The sequence below is a fragment of the Labrus mixtus genome, chromosome 13 (assembly GCF_963584025.1).
Source record: "Labrus mixtus chromosome 13, fLabMix1.1, whole genome shotgun sequence".
Classification (NCBI taxonomy): domain Eukaryota; kingdom Metazoa; phylum Chordata; class Actinopteri; order Labriformes; family Labridae; genus Labrus; species Labrus mixtus.
The window spans coordinates 11,305,312-11,325,460 of NC_083624.1; the positions used below are offsets into that span (position 1 = coordinate 11,305,312).

Sequence of the window (20,149 nt, forward strand, 5' to 3'; positions counted from 1 at the left end):
CTCGTCTTGTTTACAGAAGCCGCTGTCACTGCGGAGGCTTCGCAGGCTGAAGCTCGCTGAGTGTTCCTCATACTGCTGGCTGTTTGTGGTTCTTCTTCCTGTCATGAAAGCATCACTTCTGTTTCCATCTCGTGTTTAATTGACGTGTTTATCATAGTCGACCACAAATGAGCTGGATCTTCTCCCTGACTGTGCTGTCGCCTCAAGTAGCAAACTCCCAAGTGTTTGCTTCAAAGCCAATAAAAACTGAAAGAGTTTAAAACAAGGAGTCTTCAACCCGCTCACATCTGGAGAGAAATACTTTCAGCACAGCACCATTTTTACAGGTGATACCTCTTTGCTGATCATTCCCGATGTTGGACTCAAATCACGAGTCTTCTGAATGCTGAATGACTTTGGACCGCTCGTTGTAACAAAGCCAATAAGCTCGCCTCAAACCGCCATTTCAGAAAGTAAAACGAGGCCTCAAACCGGCGTCTGTCCCCGAAACCTTCCTGAGTCGCTCTTTCCCGCCTCCCTCACAGCGGGAGGTTTTGGCTGTCAGACGTGAGGAGGACGGGTCTCAGGAGTGTGACGCTATGAGGACAGTTAATCCTGTGAATCAATGCGACCTCTAATTGGACGTATTTACAGGATCAGTGAACACGCAGAAAAGAAGATGAAATGAAGCTGCTTTGGTTCAGGCCCAAAGATCACACCGGTCGTGCAGCAGAGTCATGACATCATTTCATCACCTCCAACTGCCCCCTCGCCGTGGTTCTTGAATACTACCTGCTCTGTTCACACATCGGCTCATCCCGACTCCTTGCAGAAATGTTCTAAAGTTGGTTTGGAAAGTTTGCTCATTGATGTTCAGCTCGCAGGGAAAGATCGGGGGCCTTTTTTTAAAGATTTTTGTGCTTTTGTGAAAACGGCTGAAAATCTCCGAGGCATAAATTCCAAACGTTTTCAGTTCTGCTTCTGTTAGAAACTGAGAGCAGAATGCTAACCTATACGAGCTAGCATTCACATCCCTGTTTCTGGTCTACCAGTCTGCTGCTTCCTGGTTGCTTCTGGAGAGAGCGTCCTGAAGTTTCCCATATTTTAAAGTCATTGAACTTAGCTCTCTCTGTAACTAAGACTGGGTTAGGTCATATGTAATAAGTTTGATTTTTGAACATCAAGTCCATAAAGAGAAAAAAGGTCCAAAAGAAGAGCTTGGACTAAACCTCATGACATCAAACCATCGTACCCCAACTCCAGGAAAACTTCCATGATTCCAGCTTTCAAAAAGTGTGTGCTCCAAACATTTAAAATGTGAAGTCTAAGGCCAGTTTGTTTTAGCATAAGAGCAAGGTTAGGTTGAATAGTTTTCACACAACAGAAAGAAAACACCCTGCAGCCAGTCTGAGGTTAGGAGCAACCAGTCCTCTGATCCCACAGCCCACTACAGCCCACTGTGTAATTACTGAGTGGTTCGGTCATATTGTTCTGCTGTCATTTAAAGACATACAGTCGTATTCAGCGCTGTTTCTCAGGCTCAGGGAGGGGCTCAGTGTGTGTGTGTGTGTGTGTGTGTGTGTGTGTGTGCGGGCCAGGCTCGTCTCGTCTGACGTCTCTGAACTTGATGCACAAAGCTCTCTGTCATTTGACGTCTGGACTTCTTCAAAATAAAGTCAGACACAGGAGCAGCTCCAGACGGTCTGCATGTGGTGGTATTGAGTGAAGCTTATTTTTAGAGTAAATGTGGAAGCTAATTATAATTTGAACTTTAGGCCATCGTTAAAGGAGCAGTATGTAACTCTGACTCCTAGTGTTTAAAATGGGTACTGCAGTCAAAATTTTAAACATTAGAGAGAGCTGTCCCCCCCCGCCCCCTCCTCTGTAGAGTCGATGCTCACGCAGGTTGCCATGTGGTGGACACTGAAGCTTCAGTGTTTAGCCAGCTCTGCATCGGTCTGTAAACCTTTCTGTGTTCTAACCTCTCTCCATTTTTCAAAAGCATCTCCAATATTGATCCTAGTTTGAGCGCGAGACTGTGCCGATGATTGACGTTTCTTGTAGCCAATGAAACTCTGAACACGTGGACTCACTGCTCCATCAGCCTTCCCCTTAAAGCATGGAGGGCGTTTCTAACTCTGAACAGATTGTGATCTGTGACGAACGCCTGCCTTATGTCAACAGTAGCGCGCATGTTTGAATGATGTTTTGGAAAGAATGTCGACACTTGACGTGATTAGTGATTGTAGTTCAAACGGTGTTTATTGTTTAGCCAGCTCTCAGTGTTTACAGGTTTACAGTTTTACAGACAGACGCCGACACAAACACTTGAAGGAATTTTGGTGTTCATGTGTTACTTTTAATGACAGCTGTCCTGTTCTATCACAAAGGTATCCTTAAATGACTTCTTTCCATGATTTCCGACTCTATCCACTACCCTATCTCTACAATAAAGGCACAAAAAGCCCAAAAATAAATCTTTAAAAAAACGCCCCCCTAATATAATGGTAGGGGAAACACTGGGCTCTGCATCGGTCTGTAAACCTTTCTGCGTTCTAACCTCTCTCCATTTTTCAAAAGCATCTCCAATATTGATCCTAGTTTGAGCACGTTTCTGCTCGTGGAGCTTATAGGAGGACCTTGTGGCTGCTGCATTGGTCTAGTTCTGGACTCGTCTGATTGGGAGACATTAAGTAATGTAGACTGGTCACTTACTGTAGGCGTGCTATTAACTCCATTCCTAATTCAAAAAGATAAATGCAGGTATGACAGGATTTCCCACAGGAAATAAAGCATTTTTCAATTCCTCCCAGAGACAGACTTGTTTCCTCTTTACTGGATTTTTTTAGATGTAAGTTCTTTTCTTTTTTTTTAGTGCAGGCGAACCGCTCTGCACCGCAACTATTTCAACTATTTCAAATATTTCATCAGTTTTTCATCAGCTGAGAGACGAAAATAGGGCAATGCTTCCTCCTGTAGCTGGAGACGAGAGAGGTTGGAGGCCGTGTTTTCTTTTCTGTGAACACACACACACACACACACACACACACATCTAAACACACACCTAAACACACACCTAAACACAGCCTCTGGGACGCAGGCCGCCCTTTGACCGCTGCTGCAGGAAGTTTTGCTCACTTGGGGTCAACAGTAGGAGGGCGGGAGAGCGTTTTATTTCAGCATGCTCCACATCATATCACACACTCTCTGCATTCCTGATGAGGGTGACTGAGTTCAGGGTGACGGCCTCTTTAACTCTGCAGAAGATGATTCCTCCAGACCAGATAAAGAATCCTGGCTCCAATATAAAACTGATGAAGAGGAGAGCGTAAGGGTCAGAGCTGAGGCAGGACAATAAAAGTATGTTTTTAAGGCATTTTTTAAGAGCCAGATAATGTTAGAAATCGAAGTTAAAGTATGCAACATGAATATTCCAGTGAGATGCACGCCGCTGCAAACTCGGCTCATCATGTCAGACTTGGACGATAGAAACACGGATCATTCTACACCCAAAGGGGTTAAAAAGTAGAAGCTGGTGTTCGCCTCGCTGCCGAGGCACCTCAAGGCGAGGAGAGAGAGTGAGTGAGGAGGAAAGGGAGAGCTGTTTACACAAGGAGTGTAGCAGCTGGATGACACTAGCTTGCAACTTGACTGTTGCCAAGGAAACACCGAGCATTCTCCTCGCATCAGAACCGCTGTGATTGGCTAGTTAGAGGCAAGCTAACCCCAATTGGTTGAAGAAAATCTCAAAACAAACGAGGGCTCTCGGAGACACATTTTAATTCATTAACTGCTCTTTTTTTTTTACACTGACTTTCAGAGCTTCTCACTGTTGCTAGGTTACATAAATTTGCTGACAGCACTAGTTCTTCCGACGTGCCGACGCCTGTTGCTGTCAGACGTTTGATGCGGTTCTCTTTGTTCACATTCTGTGTATTCAAAATGCTCCTTGTGAAACGTGCAGCTTGAGTTCAGCTCCTGTTTGTTTTTTCGAGTCCTGGCTGTCTGGCAAATTTTGAGGAACCAGCGCAACAACCTTCCTTCTAAAAATAACCCGACAGCTCATTTCCTCTTCGTATAATCTCCAAATATTTAGTGAAGCCCGTTTAAATGGGATGTTGAAATCCAGCGTGTCTGCAGGCTGAAATATGGGAACGCTGTTCTCTGGGAGGAAAATATTCTTAAGCCAATAATTGAGGCTTCAAAGGGACCCAGTGTGACAGCCCATGATTTGTTATTGATGTTTGTCGGGAGCTTCTGTCGCTGTGGGTGTCAAACACAAGATGAACAGCAGGAAGAATAACAGCGTTCGAGGCTCACGCGGCTCTCTAAGCTGCTCCACACGGTTTACGTTCACATGCATGTAACTGCATTCAGCACACATCTTCCATGTTTGATGTGCATATTTGTGTTGTCTCTATTTGGTTCTACTGTGGGGGAAGCGACTGCATGTAGTGCTACACTACAAAGAGAAGTTTCCTCAAGGAGAAAACAAGGAGCATTATTTTTTGCTTCTGCAGTCAGCCTCTAGTGGACACCCGAGGAACTGCAGGATTTTACACTCCAGCTTTATTTTTCAACACCGGAGGTTGCTGCTTGAACGCACCTGATCGTATCGCATCGCATCTTTCTACTTTGTGAAATGAAGCACGTCTCCTCCATGCTGGTTTTGAAAGATTATCGTTGATTTGGGAAACAGAAAAAACTCTCATAGAGGCTCCTCAGGGGAACGGATTGTATTCATGAGGCCTCATCATGGAAGAACTGAAAGTCGAGGAGCTTAACTATTCAGCTTGTCTTGATGTTTCTTCCTCTTGCTTTCTTCTTCGCTCAGCAGCGGCAAAATGTGAATGAAGTCGGTGATCCGCAAGCGTCTCAGCGGGGGAAGAGAGCAGCATGATGCTCTGACAGCCGGCTTCCTGCTCTGATGAGATTATTCTGCTGCTCACTTGTTTAACGGCAGGCAAGCATGAAGACAACAAAGGGGGATGGGGGGGTTAGTGGTAGCCTAGTGGTTAGTGTGCGCGCCCCCATTTACAGAGGCAATACTTCTCCAAGCCGGGTGACCAGGGTTCGAATCCGTCACGTGGCCTGCATGTCCTCTCTCTCTCTCTCTCTCTCTCTCTCTCTCTCTCTCGCAAAGATTCACACTATCGCCTTTAAAGGACGCTTTAAAGGAATCAGATCTCTGATCAGATATTTTAATCCCAGCTCTGAAAGTGACTTTGCCCTCAACCCGTGGCTGTTATGAAAACCTGAGTCATGGCTGCATAGTCACGTACTGTGTCTAACCTACAGCAGTAGATATGAGTTTTATTTTACTGCCTTCTGTCTGAGGTCAAAGTCTCAGTTAAATTAGTTTCTAATGGCTCCGTTTTTCTTCGTCTTGGCTTTTCGTCCGGGCTGACTGAATGTCTGGAGAAACGTCATGGAAAAGTCAAACACAGAAGAGGATCTGAACTCCTCCTCTGTCACAGCTGTGTTTATCATGAGCTGTGTTTAATCTCGCCGTCAGAGAATCAAAATGTCCCGGAGAGACGGCCAAGAGAAATGGAAGGACTCAGCGGCTCAGTGACTGACAGAATGGCGTGATAGAGGCACGGCACTTCCTCCAGACATCTGTTTCGAGGCACGAGGACGGATCAGACGGAGGCTCGTGTGCTGTTGTTGAGTGCTCGTATTCTTTGCTGTCACCTCGGGGGAAGTGAGGGGAGCCGAGAGCCGCGCGTCGTTGGAGACAGAGGCAGAGGCGGCACCTGAGTTTAGTGAAGTGAAGAAAACCATAACCTGACACCCTCGAGCTGCTCTGAAACCAGAAGTTGCCAAACTGTTTTACTTTTAATTTAATATGTGCAAATCTAATATTGAACAACCTCAGAGCAGAGAGTGCCTCAGGCGCCTCACCTGAGAGGGGGGCCCGGAACGCAGGTTGGAAACCAATGGTTTAATCCATCAGTATGAGCATGATGAGGTCTGTTTGGTGTTCAGTGTGAGTTTTAGAAGACTGCTTGTGCTTAATAAGATGATGTCATGTTTTTTATTCTATTGCTTTCTAAATCCTCCTAAAACAGTCTGGATGCATCAACGGAAAAACTTCAATATTTGCTTCAGGTCAAGGGGTCATACTTACATATAACACATGCACACCGGTTCACATTTTTTGCCGCCTTGGCGATTAGAGTCACAAGCTACAAACGACACTGACAAACTGTAGCCATATAGTTGATCTTTCTTTTAACACTTGAAGCAGACTTATTTTGGCCACTTAAGTCCTTTTTTCCCGTCGCTCTTTTTTTGGTCAAAACAAAATCCCGTGAGAGATGTCAGTCTCTTCGCTTCCTGAATGTTGGGCTATGTTCACCAGCTACTTGCTAAAAACACATCTTGCTGCTGCAGTCGTGAAGTTAAACTTAACTAACTGTGAAATGAGACACACGTTTTAATATCGCTTTCTTAATCTAGAAAGTTGGCAGTGTCCTATTAACCGATGTGACCAATAAAATGAAATGCTGACAAACAGCTGTCATTACAGAGAGCGCAGCTGTCGCCGTCACACACCGCACGCCACCAGGCCCGTGTTTATGCCAGCAGCTCGTCTTTGACAATAAGCTGTTTGTCAAAGCAGCGCCACATCTTTCATCCTCCTCTCACTCTCACTAATCAAACACTCACTTCTCGCCCACTGATGCCCTCATTTAAGGACACGTTCCCAGCGACGCTGCGATGACTCAGCTGCTCGCCGCTCGTCGCGCAGACCGGCAGACCTCCTCTGACCTCGGCCATGTTTCTGGGAGTGGCGCGCCAAACTCAAAACCACAAAGCCTAAAAGCAAGGATCATTTTTTCCACCTGCACACACTCGGCTCTGCAGCTTGATAAATAAGAAGGCGGTGGTGTTAATGTGAAACTAGAAAGAATGTGAAGCACGGCCTGTTTCGCAATCCTGACCGCTGTGCAGCCCATTAGACCAAACGTTTCCTGTTTCAGTCATTTAGAGAAGTCTCTGGGACCGGTTTGAGGATCTTGGTTGAATCGTTGACTCTGTTTGAGTTCCCCTGTCTGTCTGTCTGACGCTGACTGGCGCACGCGTCCTCCGACCGTTTTTATCCCTCATCTCAAGTTGACCGAGTGTTGGACAGACGGTGCAGCCACTCCTCGACAGACGGCGCTGATTTCATCTGTCGCTGACCTAGTTTCTCCTCGGCCTTCCCTCGTGTTAGATCATAACTCTGTCATTTCTCACTCTGTTTCCATTTAAACGGCGAAGAAAAGGATGTTGACTGGCACTTATTGAGAAAACATGTTTTTTATTTTCCAAGATATTCATGATTTTTTTTTTTAAAAGCACGTCTGGAGCCCACCAAAGCTCTGAAGTCGAGACAGATGACAGAGGAAAGTATCGTTGATCTTCTTGGTCAGTAAAGTAGACGATAATCTCATAAGTGATCTGATAAATCAAATGTTAGCAGGCTGTAAACATTCACCCTTTCACGTCCCTGAAGTTTGGGACGATGTACAATCGACCGTCTAAAAACCAGAAACACATGATTTTCTTGTCTTTCCCAAACTCAGAATCTGTTGAATCAAAACTTCCAAGTTCAGCACCAAACCAAACTCCTATATCAGCCTACATGAGCCTCATGTTTTAACCAATCACTCTGTTAAACATGGTGATGAGGCCCAATGGATGGATGGTGGCCATACTGGAAATGATATCTACGCCTAAAGAGGCGGGCCTTAAGCCTCCTGCTGTCAGTCAACTCGGCCTCTACTCATGCTCCTTTATGAAGAACTCTCAGGCTTGATTTAATCCAAACAACTGCATCATTAAAGGATTCATCCCGGACATGTCTTCACCTCGGTCTGTGTGGTCTGAGACACCAGTCCAGACACTGAACTGTCACGTGCCGCCATATTTGCTTCACTCCCAGTAAACAAAAAGTGAAACTGGTATCTTCATAGATTCTCTGTACGTCAAAGTATTTGCTGCTTTACCTTCGTTACATCAACAGGATCTGTTTCTTGATGTTCAGTTTGTATTCATACAGAAACTGTCTCACAACACTGCGTGTATTTCCCACGTGTTGTCATGACTCCAGGCTCCCTAATGAAGCCTAATGAATTTTTTACAGCAGCTCAGCTCCAGTGTGGAGTTCTGTTAGAGCAGTTTGAAGCTTCAGGATGATCAGCCGGCTTGCAGCAGCTGTTCCACACGTCAATGTTTCTTCTTTTTTTTTTCTTGCATGTTTCTTCACCATAAAATCTCAGATTTGAGCCGCCTGCAGCCTGCCTCCCCTCTGTCCTCTCCTTCTTATCCTTCCGAGATAGCAGCTTAGTGAATGTGCTCTTTGTGGAGGATCCTGAGACAGCTAGTGTGAAATAAGCCTGCAGAGTAAAGCGTCCGTGCTTACAGCTGCTGTCCTCCCTCCGTCAAGGATTCTTTTTGTGTCCGAGATGACCGAGACGAATCGGAGCATCAACATGACCCCGTCAGGCGCTGCTTTCTGCCTCAGGGTTCCTCCTGTTGGATTTATCGTCGGTGAAGATAACGGGATGTAATGTGCAGAGCTGGTGGTACATGTACACGTGTGTGTCCACCCCCTGTCACACAGGAGCCAAGAGATATGTGTCCATTCATACTAAAACTGAGACATTCAAAGGATAAAAAGAGTGACAGCGGATCACATTTTGGTTACTAACTATGAGGTCAAATGTAACTGAAGACACCTGAAATGTTGTGCTTTAAGCCGGCTACAGCCTGGACGATTTTTTTATCCTATGTTAAAGGACTGTTATTCCACTTTGAACGACTCTGTGACTTATTTGTGGAAAGCGCTCAAAGAAAGGTCCATGATACATAGAAGAGAGTCTCAACTTCAACACGTCTACAAGTTCAGGTTTTATTAAAACATTAAAGGAGCAGTATGTGACTCTGACCCCTAGTGTTTAAAATGGGTACTGCAGTGTAAATTGTAAACATTGTAGAGAGCTGTCTCCCCCCCCCGCCCCCTCCTCTCTAGAGTCCATGCTCACACAGGTTGCCATGTGGTGGACACTGAAGCTTCTACAGGTGTCGTCACTTTTTCGCCTTCACAATAAACAATAAAATAGGGTCACTAATTTGGAAAAAAAAAAACACACATTTCTTTCTGTTTTAATCACGGCTTCACATTTTCTAACCTTTTCATTTCTGTCTGAAGGTCTAAAACAAACATTGAGAAGAGATATCTTAAATAAATACTGGGTAGAGGGATGTATGACAAACGCCCGCAGGGCAGTCGTACCTCGTTGTAAAGACACTTGCTGACTTCCTCGTTCTCTCTTTTCTTGCTCAGGTCACGGAGAGTGTCACTGCGGGGAGTGCAAATGCCACGCCGGGTTCGTCGGAGACAACTGTAACTGCTCCACGGAGACGTCCACGTGTGTCTCGGACGACGGGCAGATGTGCAGCGGGAGAGGAAACTGTGTGTGTGGACGCTGTCAGTGCACAGAGCCCGGAGCCTTCGGAGATACCTGCGAGAAATGCCCCACCTGCCCCGACGCCTGCGGCACCAAAAGGTAACTGTGACGAGTGTAGTTTGTGAATCTCAGTAGAGGAAGCTTTTTTTTATTTCATGAAGAGGAAGGTGGAACATTGAAACAAGGTGCAGCCCCTTGTTCTCAGGAATCAGAAAGGTCAGACCGTCAAACACAGAAGGTCCACACTGAGAGTAAAACCTCCAGATAAGTCTCTCTCTGGTGGACTTATCTGAGCTTTGATGGCGAGTGCTTCAGATAGCCCTCGTGCCATTCCTGACCTGAAGAGATTAAACAGTTTGAACCTTCATCAGTCAGACGGGCAGCTCGAGGATAAATGTCCATCAGACGTGTAGTAAAGAGAAGAAGAACTGCTCTCTGCACATGGCTCCTGTTTCTTTACAGAACGACCTTTGACCTTTGACCACACATGAGTTTAGAAAACAGGACATCGCTGCTCTGTCTGCAGGTTGAGCTGAACACGGTATGCACACTAGATGTTTTCCTCAAGATAAAACGAGGCGGAGCTGCAGAAACAAATCTTCAGAGGAGATGGACTGATGCAAAGATGTTTTTCACATCCGGTTCAGGGTCAGGTGACTTTATCTGTACCTGTAGGTAAATGTGTTTGCAGGGAGAGTCACTTAATAAAGCACAGACAAAAAAGAAATATAGAAAGAGTAAATGCACACGGGCAATAAGAGCATAAGGTGTGCCGACTCCAATCGTACGTTTTGATGAACATGTTGATCTGTAAAAGTTACAGAGTCTAGAGCAGGGATGGGAAACTTTGGTCACAGCAAGGGCCACATTCATTTAATTCTAACTGCCAGAGGGGCCAAATTGTAGGATACACAAACGATTACAGTCAATTATGTCTCAAATTAACTCAACATATACCAGTCATCAAATATTAATGTGGGCATATTTCTGGTTTTCATGATTTCATGGCCATGTTTTGCCATGTTTTCAATTAATTGATATGTAAAATTTGACCTGAGGGCCACGTTGATGGGGGCCGCATTTGTGGCCCACCCCTGGTCTAGAACATCAAAATAAATGAACAATTAAGAAGCCTGACATCAGCTCTCCAGCCTGCTATCTCCGTCCCTCCTTACAAGACCTTCATGAAATGACCAGCAACCACATCCAGCAGAAATAAGAAAACTAAACCTGATACCCACAGATATGCTACGACTTGTTCCGCTCAGTAACGGCTGCTGAGACAAAGCCTGCTCTTTAGAGCTGAAAGTCCTCGGCCAGAATGGAAGAGGCTCAAACTCAAACTGCAGAGGACTCGTCTTCTAACTCCCCAATTTCCACATCGTCCGCTGCCAGTCTTTTTCTAACGAAGCACACTGCAAGGAATCACCCAGAGCGCCCGGTCAATTTCAAAATAAAACACAATATACAGACTCCTGATCACATATAACATCACCTTATCAACATAACATCAAATGTTTTATGTGGAAAGGAGGCATGAGATTAGAGTGCTCTTCATGAACCGTTTGAACTACAATCACTAATCACGTCAAGTGTCGACATTCTTTCCAAAACATCATTCAAACATGCGTGCTACTGTTGACATAAGGCAGGCGTTCGTCACAGATCACAATCTGTTCAGAGTTAGAAACGCCCTCCATGCTTTAAGAGGAAGGCTGATGGAGCAGTGAGTCCACGTGTTCAGAGTTTCATTGGCTACAAGAAACGTCAATCATCGGCACAGTCTCGCGCTCAAACTAGGATCAATATTGGAGATGCTTTTGAAAAATGGAGAGAGGTTAGAACGCAGAAAGGTTTACAGACCCATGCAGAGCTGGCTAAACACTGAAGCTACAGTGTCCACCACATGGCAACCTGCATGAGCAGAGGGGGCGGGGGGGAGACAGCTCTCTACAAAGTTTAGAATTTAGACTGCAGTACCCGTTTTAGACACTAGGGGTCAGAGTTACATACTGCTCCTTTAAATATCACAGAAGCTACATGATTAGTAAATGTAGCAGACGGCCACTTTGCTTTCGTTTCTTAGCGCTTAAAAACCTAAAGACGAGTTTCATTTTGAGTCTGTTGTGGTTGAAATCTTCGGACAGCTTTTCTGAATCTTCCGCAGAACAAAATAATGACATTCAAATGCGGGTTTCTTCCAAACGTGATCCATCTGTAAAATGTCACGGAAGCCTGAAGAGACTGAACGGTTGAACGAGCAGCTGCTGTTTGTTTGTGTTCATCGAGCTTCCAGTGTTTAACGACGGCACGCTGGGACATTTCTAACAGCTGACGTTCCAAAACAAGAAATAACAAAACAGCATGAAGTAAGTCAACACATGACGAGGAGTGCAGAGTGGAAACAAAAAGATTAAAGATGATGTTTGTCTCTGGTCTGCTTCAGGGAGTGCATCGAGTGTCGGCTCTTCAACTCAGGACGCCTCGCAGACAACCAGACCTGCCAGCGCCTGTGCAAGGACGAAATCATCACAGTGGAGACCCTCAGTGAGTAAACACACACACACACACACACAGAGCAGCTGGCTGGAAGTACTAACATCTGGGGCATCTGTAACAGTTTGTTGTCTCCCTCACGTTCCTCTTCCTCTGTCACTTCTGATTTGACCTTTCATCTTGTTTCTGTGGAGCAAACGTTCAGTGAGCCACGCAGTCCCGCATGTGAACATGTCTTCAAAAGAATAACGTAGAAAATAAAGTCTTGACAGCAGAGGCATGCTGGTGAAACGCGTTGCTTGTTTGAGGATGTTATTAAATCAGGAGAAGAAGTCGGTCACACGGCGTCCATGTTTGTATAATGATAAAGTATTTTCAGACTGAGAGAGAAACGTATCCAATTGGTAAAATGTTCTGAGTGGTATCGGCTCTGGCTCTGATTGTCCCCCGATCCGTGCGTGTCTAGAAGGTCACAGGTGACCGTTGTATCTCGCAGCTGAAACTAAAATACTGTTTCACACAAAGCAGCTAAGTCCACGATCAGATGTTGGAAGTAATCGAGCTGGAGCACCACAGATATATTAGATTTTTTTTTTTTGGAGTCAAACCTGACCGCACCCTGCTCACCTCAGGGTGCGGTCACGTTCTCATTTCCCTCTCTGAAGTTTCTGAGGTTGATGTTGTCACACGATGAATCAAAGAGTTTAAAACGTGATGAAGTGCACAGAAAGCCTTTGACTGTATGAAACCTCCCCAGTGAGTCTCGTGTCCTCTGTTGTCTAATGAGTCCGCTCCTCTGGTTCCAGTTTAATGAGGGTTATAAATCCTTCATTATGGATTGTCTCTGTTTTGTTAGCACTGTGTTCGGAGCATCAGAGGCTTTCAGGGCTTATTTTTAGCTACAATAGGGCAGCTCATGTTGTGCCAACACTTTGGTTTGGACGAAAATATCTCATCAACTATCAGATGGATTATAATGACAGTCTGTGTAACGTTCATGTGTTAGTGGAGGATGGATCCTCATGACGAGTCAAAAATCTTCACAGCTTTGGAGAGATGACAATCACACTCCAATGACGACTGGTAATAATTTTAGTTATCCCTTAACTTTACATCTAGCTCCATTATTGGTTCATAGGAGTCAGTAGAAATGTTTGTAAACATTCAAACATGGCCCCTCCTCCTGGGCTCATCGCTCCCAGAAGCCCCGCCCCCTGCAGGACGTAAAGTAAACTCTGTGTCGGTAACATTTCTACATAAATTATTTATATAAATTCAATTGGACCAAGTGTTTTTACCTTTCAGATATTTTATAGACCAAACAACAACTTAATCATTAAAGAAAAAAAATGAGCCCAGACCTTCTGTAGTTTAACTTCTCTATGCTGAGGAATGAGAGCTCACCCACAGAGCTGCTCGCTCGGGTCCTGATCTTCATGTTATGTTAAGTGTCAGGTGTCTGGACCTCGAGCACCTTCACCTCTCACAGCAGGATGCAACAACCAGCTACGCAACCTCATTAGGTTCAAAGAGTTCAAAACCATTCAGGGATAAAAAACCTTGTGCGTCTGCAGAATCCTCCCACTAAACAAACATGAACCTGCAGCTCAGAATGTCTCCATTAAGTGTCATTTTAAAAGCAAAGAGCTCGAGTTTAGGATCCGCCATTCAAGCTTTTAGCTTCCATATTTTCAGCGCCCCTCAGCCTGGAGGGAAACAGTGTGGAGATGTTTGAGGAATGCATTAATAAGAGCGCACGCTCTGATTTATGGTGGTAATCGGGGCTGTGGTGCAGCGTGGTGGTGCACAGAGGAGATGTGCACACTGACAGTTGTGTGTTCAGATATACAGACTATTCTAAGAGCGCTCCATGTCAGCCCAGCATGGCCCCCGGCCCAGGTCTGACGTCTTTCATAGCATTCCCGGCGAGTTCAGCCATCTGACTGGCCTTAATGGACTCCACATGTACATTCCAGATGCTTTGTGCATGAAACAGAGGAAGAGGAGGAGGGGCTGCAGAGGGGAGGGGAGGGGGGGGAGGGGGGGCCGGGACGCCGTGACCTCACCCTCCCTCCTGAGCTTTGAGTGGGTTTGGCTGATGAAGATTGACTGAGACTCTGCATGCCCTTGTAGATCAAGCTGTGATTTCACAGCCAAGACACTCGGACTATGTGACCATGATTCATGACTGATATCTGTTTTTTCCCTCAGAGTGAGACCTCCCTTTTATTTGACCTCATCGTACTCTCTGTATAACTTCATAATATCTCCTTAAATACATGTAAAGTAAAACAGGAGACACACAGACACAGATCTCTCTCTTTAAAGGATGCACAGATCTTTGTTAGAGAAGGAGAATAGTTTCTATAGATGAACATACAAAGTCAGAATGCAGGATATTTACTGAGCCAACAGTTTCCTGTTATATCTGTCCTGTAGTTTTGTGCACCATAATAATTATAACAAGTTTAGTCTAGGGCTGTCAGCATGAACTAGTTAATCACGATTAATCTCATGTTATTTTGTCCCTTCAGGCTCACCGTAGAAAGTCGTCCTCAGTGTCTCCCTGTAGTCTCAGTGATGTAAAAGAAGGACACTGCTGCATCTTTGAATGTCTCATTTCACTTTAACAAACTCTCAGACAGCTCAGCTGACGAGTCCAAAGTAATATCCACCTTATGACATCACACATTGACCGTATGACATCACACATTGACCTTATGACATCACACATTGACGTTTTGTTACCGTTCCTTTGAGCTGTTTGACCTCACTTTGGGATCCCTAACCACTTCCTGTTTCTGTGCTTAACTTCATGTCACTCTACCAGAAGGGCCTTACTGTATTTCAAAATAAAAGCCTAACAATTGTAAACTTTTTAAGGTTTATGTTTTTGTTTCTCTCTTTATCCCCCCCCTCTTCAGAAACGGAGGAGCCTGGCGCTGTTCTCTGTCTCTTTAAGACGGACAACGATTGTGTCATGAAGTTCACGTATTCTGAGCACGTCAGCGGACAGTCCATCCTCACGGCGCTCAAAGAGCCAGGTCAGTTCCGCGGTCACCGTGTGAGGCGTCTGGATTTAACACCTGCTGAGAAATGAATGTGTTCATTGTGCAGGAGGACTCCCCTGAAATTCTCCTGATATGGTTTGTTCCCTCGCAGCAGGAGACTATCCCTGTTAGAAGGAAAGGGGGCGGGGTCTCCTCCCCCCTTATACCTCTTTGTACATGATGTAAAAAGAACCATGAGGAAGTGGTTGATAGAGTGCGTCTGTGCACAGGTCTCACTGAAAAGCAAAATGAACGACAACGTCATGAAAACACAAAAACATTGGAGCTTGCTCTGGTTGTTGTTGTTGTTGTTGTTGTTGTTGTTGTTGTTGTGCATTTACAAAATAAAAGCCCTCTATGTCCTACAAAGTCTAAATCCTTTCCCTCTCCCGCGTCAGAGTGTGGAGGTGGTACTGATGCCATGATGGTGCTGCTCGCGGTGGTCGGCAGCATCCTGCTGGTGGGAGTCATTCTGCTCGCCGTCTGGAAAACGGTCATCACCGTCCACGACCGGCGAGAGTTTGCACGCTTCCAGAGCGCACGATCACGAGCCCGATATGAGATGGTGAGAATGATCCTGATCACCTGGAATCGTTTTTTCTTTTTTTTTTATTCGGCTTAAACGTCCTGATGTCAGAATGTCTCATGAGTGTAACTTTCTGTTTTTAATCACACCTGCAGGCCTCCAACCCGCTGTACAAGCAGCCCGTCTCTACTCACTTTGTGGAAACGGACTTCAGCATGTACGGGAAGTCTTACAACGGAGGGGTCCACTGATCCCTCGGCACGGGGCGCGGCAGGACCGGTCCAACTGAACAGATCCCTGGAGGACAATGAGGGGGGGGAGGGGGTGGGTGGGGAGGGTGGGGCACATGAGGTGGAGGGCGGACTGATCACATACTCATCCCTCTGCTCGGGTCACAGATGATAAAAGGAGAGACTTTGTGGGAGTGGGGAATCTGTGGCCTTTTTTTTTCACCTTTTTCTAGAGGACATTCAGGCCGACCACGGAGACGTGACGGGACGTCTCCTTTCAGACGGCGGTGGAGCGACGAAGCGTGAACTCATCACTCCTGTTTAGAGAGAGAGAGCGAGAGAGAGTAGAGTTAGTGGTGAGTCTGCAGTTAAATAAACAAGATAAATAAACTCTCTCATCATAAAACGCAGAAACATAACTCCAGCCACATTAAAGCATCACTTCCTGTTTGTACGGAGAAGGCGGGACATCGACTTATATTTGTATATTTTTATAAACACTAAAAATGCCTTTTTTCTTTTTTAGTATAAACTATGCACCCGACAAACAGAGACTCTGAACATGACTCTCACTCCACGTCAGGTCGGATGATTTCAAGCACATTTCTGTCACGGTTGCTATGACGACGCTGTGGTACTACTAACATTTACTAAGCAATACTCTTCTCACCTTCATTTTGCACAGAGAATATTTAGAGTCAGGTGACGTAAAGATTTACATTTTCTTTTGTATTTTGTTTGTATGTCGTCGTTCTGCTCGGCTCTCCTTCAGTCTGACTCACACGCTGACGATTCTCCCGCCAGCCTCGCGCCCTTCAAAGTAAAAGTCTGGGGTTACTCTGTATTTTGTATTTTTGTAAACAAACGCCATGAGAAGAAGAAGAAGAAGAAGAAGTCCTCCAAGACATCAGACTTTTTAGACTGTTTTTTTACAGTGTCTGTGGCAAAGCAGAGGTGAAGCCCCTCCCCCCCCCCCCCCCCCCCCCTGGGCTCTACGTCCAATCAGAACAAAGAAGCGCGACGTAGCAGAGGCTGCTGGCTCAAACACCCGACATCAATAACACAGATATTTGGCGTTACATCATTTAGCAGCCAACGCTGACTTCATAGCTAGGGCGGTCAAACTATTCCATATTTAATCCCCATTAATCACATTCTTAGTTCATGTTTAAGGCCCCGTGTTCACCTGGCGTTTTTTTTTTTCTGAGCGTCACCGTCTTTTTAAAAAAAATTGTTTTCAATGGGTAGAGAGCGTCTGCAGCAGAAAACGGCCGCCTGGAGCAAAAGTGCTGCGCCCAGCGTCTTTATCGAGCGCTCTGCAGTTTTTCTGCGGCGGCCCCCGAGCGCTCGAGTTGAAAATCTTTCAACTTTTCAGAAAGGCGCTGTCGACGTCACCGGCGCTCTTTTCAAAATGTAGTTTAACCTCCTGCAGATCGTGTCTTGTACCCACATCCTCCTCGCTCCGAGTCTGATCGGGAAATGAAACGATCTCAGATATAAAACATGCAGTAAAAAGTAACGGAGCAGTGTCGCTCATACAGCGGCCGTTGAGAGCGGAGAGTTTGTCACGGTGGCGTCGGGACATCGGCCGGTTGTAGCAGAGGCTTCAAGTTGTTCTTCCCTCGTACAGCGTAACGTCCAAAATAACCAAAATATCGTCTCAGGAAAGATGCGGCCAATCAGAGACAAGTGTCTCGTCTTATTATGTTTGTTACGGCGCCGCCTCTAGTGTCCGACGCCACATGCAGCACGTTGTGAAGCGATCAGATCTGGTGATCTTCAGGAGAACAAAGTCTCGTCTTTTCAGTTTCTGAGGTCACTTCAGGGTTAAAGTACAAACTAACCATCTGCTCTTAGAAGTCGACTGAAAAGAAGGAAAGTGCACGGAAAAGGAAGTCCCGTACCGCTGACAGTGAGCCGTACCCGAGGGGCTCTGAGACCGCCCCCCCCCCCTGACCTCGTCTGTCGTAGCTCGATGGATCTCTAGCGTTAAGGACTAAAACAGCGCTCCTATCCTCCTTTCTTGCGGTTCTCAAGGGTTTTCTAATCGGCCTTACTGGAGAGGAGGAAGAGGTCACAGCGTGTCTGTTCGATAATCAACACACTCTAACGCTGCAACAGTGTTACACCGCCAGCTCGCCGTGTAAACCACACAGTGCTGCAGTCACCTGTCAGTCAAGGCGTGGCGTCGTAGATGTGCACGGTCCTCCCTCTCCAACCAGGACGGCGTTCATTAACAATCGCTAACAAGCCAACACTTGTTCCGCCACAACGTCGATTTTAACAAACAAAGTCGAAATAGTCAACGGCTTTTTGACTTCAACGAGGACAATCCAACTAAAGGCCGTCCTCCAAACTCCCTGTTTGGTTTGTTCCACCTCGGCGGCGGGATAAACACGGCGAGCCAAAATGTCGACGTAGTAACGTTCTGCACTAACTTTATACATTCTCTATGAACACTTTGAATAAAATGGACGCTCTATGGAGACGGGCGATATTTAAAACCAGCAGCAGCCTCTTTGCCCTCCTCACATGTTGTTTACTGAGCGCCATAATAAGCACCTTGAAGCGTTCTGGTTCTGATGTCCTTCAGAGTAAATCACCTCGGACTTCCACTCACACGCAGCACTTTGAGGTTTGGTGGTTTGGTGCTCACACTCTGATTGGCTGCTACGTTGTAAAGAGGCTGAGAGTCCACCCTGCCTGCAGCGTGGAGAGAGAAGAGGGTGGAAACTCTGAGAAACCTCAAAGGATAGATTCATAAATCCACCGGCAGGCGTTCCCACAGGAAGAGGCGGGGTCTGAGCTGCCACAGGGAGACGTTGACAGCGAGAGATGAAGGTGACCCGGAGTCTGTATGTTTCAGAGAGTGTAAATATTCTAACACGGTTTGCACAGTGCCAGATGAAATGTGGGGTGAAATGCTCCCTGCCCATCCACCCACGCGGTGTTCAGCTCTGACATCTCCTGTACAGTCGAGAACATTTTCACACCAACGAGGACTCACTCCACGCCATGTTTCTGTCAAACACAGAGCAGCAACAATAAATCAGCTTACGTCAGAAGTCAGAGAGAGTCTGTTTTTATTTGCTCACATGTGAATATATGTATTTAAAGGAGGGGCGTACATCCGAGCTCTGATTTGAAACATCATTCATACAGTGACTCTGCACGTCACTTCAAAGTGCTGTGACCACTAACAGACAGGAAGTGTCCTCTGACGCTGTCATTAACACCTCCCTGGTCACGCCCCTCCCTCATCCAGTATGATGAACTGAAACTTTGACGGGATGACCCTTTAATTATGTTTTCAGTTTCTTGCCTCAAAGAAACCCGTGGCTCAGTCGTTTGCAAATGTTTGGGGCTTTGACTAAACTGAACCACACGAGGCAGAGCTTTAAAAAAACAGTCCAGGTGGGTCAGCGGTGCAAACAAATCCAAAAGGGGCAAAAACCAGAAGGCAGGCAATGGTTTAAAAAAAATAGAATAAAATACAACAGAAGACTCAAAAAGAAAAGGCTGGAATGAGGCGACACACAGCGAGCTGGGAATAAGAGGGAGGACACAGGTGAGCACCACCAGTACCTCACATGAACATCTGGACCTGTCCTCTGACGAGCTTCTTCCTGCTTCAGGTGAACTCTTCAAACTCCTCACCCGTCCGTCTCCCACCCCCCCCCCCCCCCCCTTTTTGGTGGTTTTGAGAGTCCCCTCCCTACTGACGGCGGGTGGAGTCCTCCTCCAGTACAGAGACGGAGCACGGCTTTAATGTGGCTGACTCTCGTTAGCGGAATCAATGCTCTGATTGGCTGCTGCTGACTTCACACAGCTAAGAGGGGGGGTGGGATTTTCAATATTACGACTTCTACACTCAACATCCAGGAGCGTTCAGGGATCTGTAAGGCCTGCAGGTGGGGGGGGGGAGTTTGAACATTTTGTGTCCGAGGTCTGCAGTGATCCTACCTGCCCGTTTCCTGACCCTGGATCGGTATAAGTCCTGGTCCTGGATGGGGGGCAGGTTGACACCAAAAAGCCAGACTGAATAAATATGGTCTAGTTTTGTATTTAAAGCTCCACCTGCAGACTGCTCCAGTGAAAGAGACGGAGCCGGAGGGTCTGAGATGTGATCATGGCCGTGGCAGTGCTTCATTAACTAATAACAAGAGTTTTTAAAAACAATACAAAAACTCACAGGCAGCCAGTGTAAAGATTTTAAAGTGTGAGGTCGCCTTCTGTATTTTGAATGAATTGCAGCTGATCATCTCCCTCCTGCACAGAGCACCCAGAGTTTAACAACCTCTTTGGTATCCTGACCTCTGCTGCCCTCTTGTGACAGAAACCTGCAGGTAAAAGCTTTTAGATTTGACTCTCCGAGGATCAGACCAGAAGTGATGTCGAGCTGTAAGAGCG

At 46.1% G+C, this 20,149-nt stretch overlaps 1 protein-coding gene across 1 annotated transcript in view; it reads left to right on the plus strand.

Annotated features, from left to right (window-relative positions):
* itgb5 (integrin, beta 5) overlaps window positions 1-18,808 on the plus strand; it is a 46,639-nt gene extending 27,831 nt beyond the window's left edge. The window contains exons 12-17 of the mRNA XM_061053678.1: window positions 9,314-9,536; window positions 11,884-11,984; window positions 14,858-14,977; window positions 15,382-15,548; window positions 15,665-17,882; window positions 18,144-18,808. Coding sequence (XP_060909661.1) covers window positions 9,314-9,536; window positions 11,884-11,984; window positions 14,858-14,977; window positions 15,382-15,548; window positions 15,665-15,760 — 707 coding nt within the window. The 3' untranslated portion in view covers window positions 15,761-17,882; window positions 18,144-18,808. The remainder of the gene's footprint in view (window positions 1-9,313; window positions 9,537-11,883; window positions 11,985-14,857; window positions 14,978-15,381; window positions 15,549-15,664; window positions 17,883-18,143) is intronic.
* The last annotated feature ends 1,341 nt before the right edge of the window (window positions 18,809-20,149 follow it).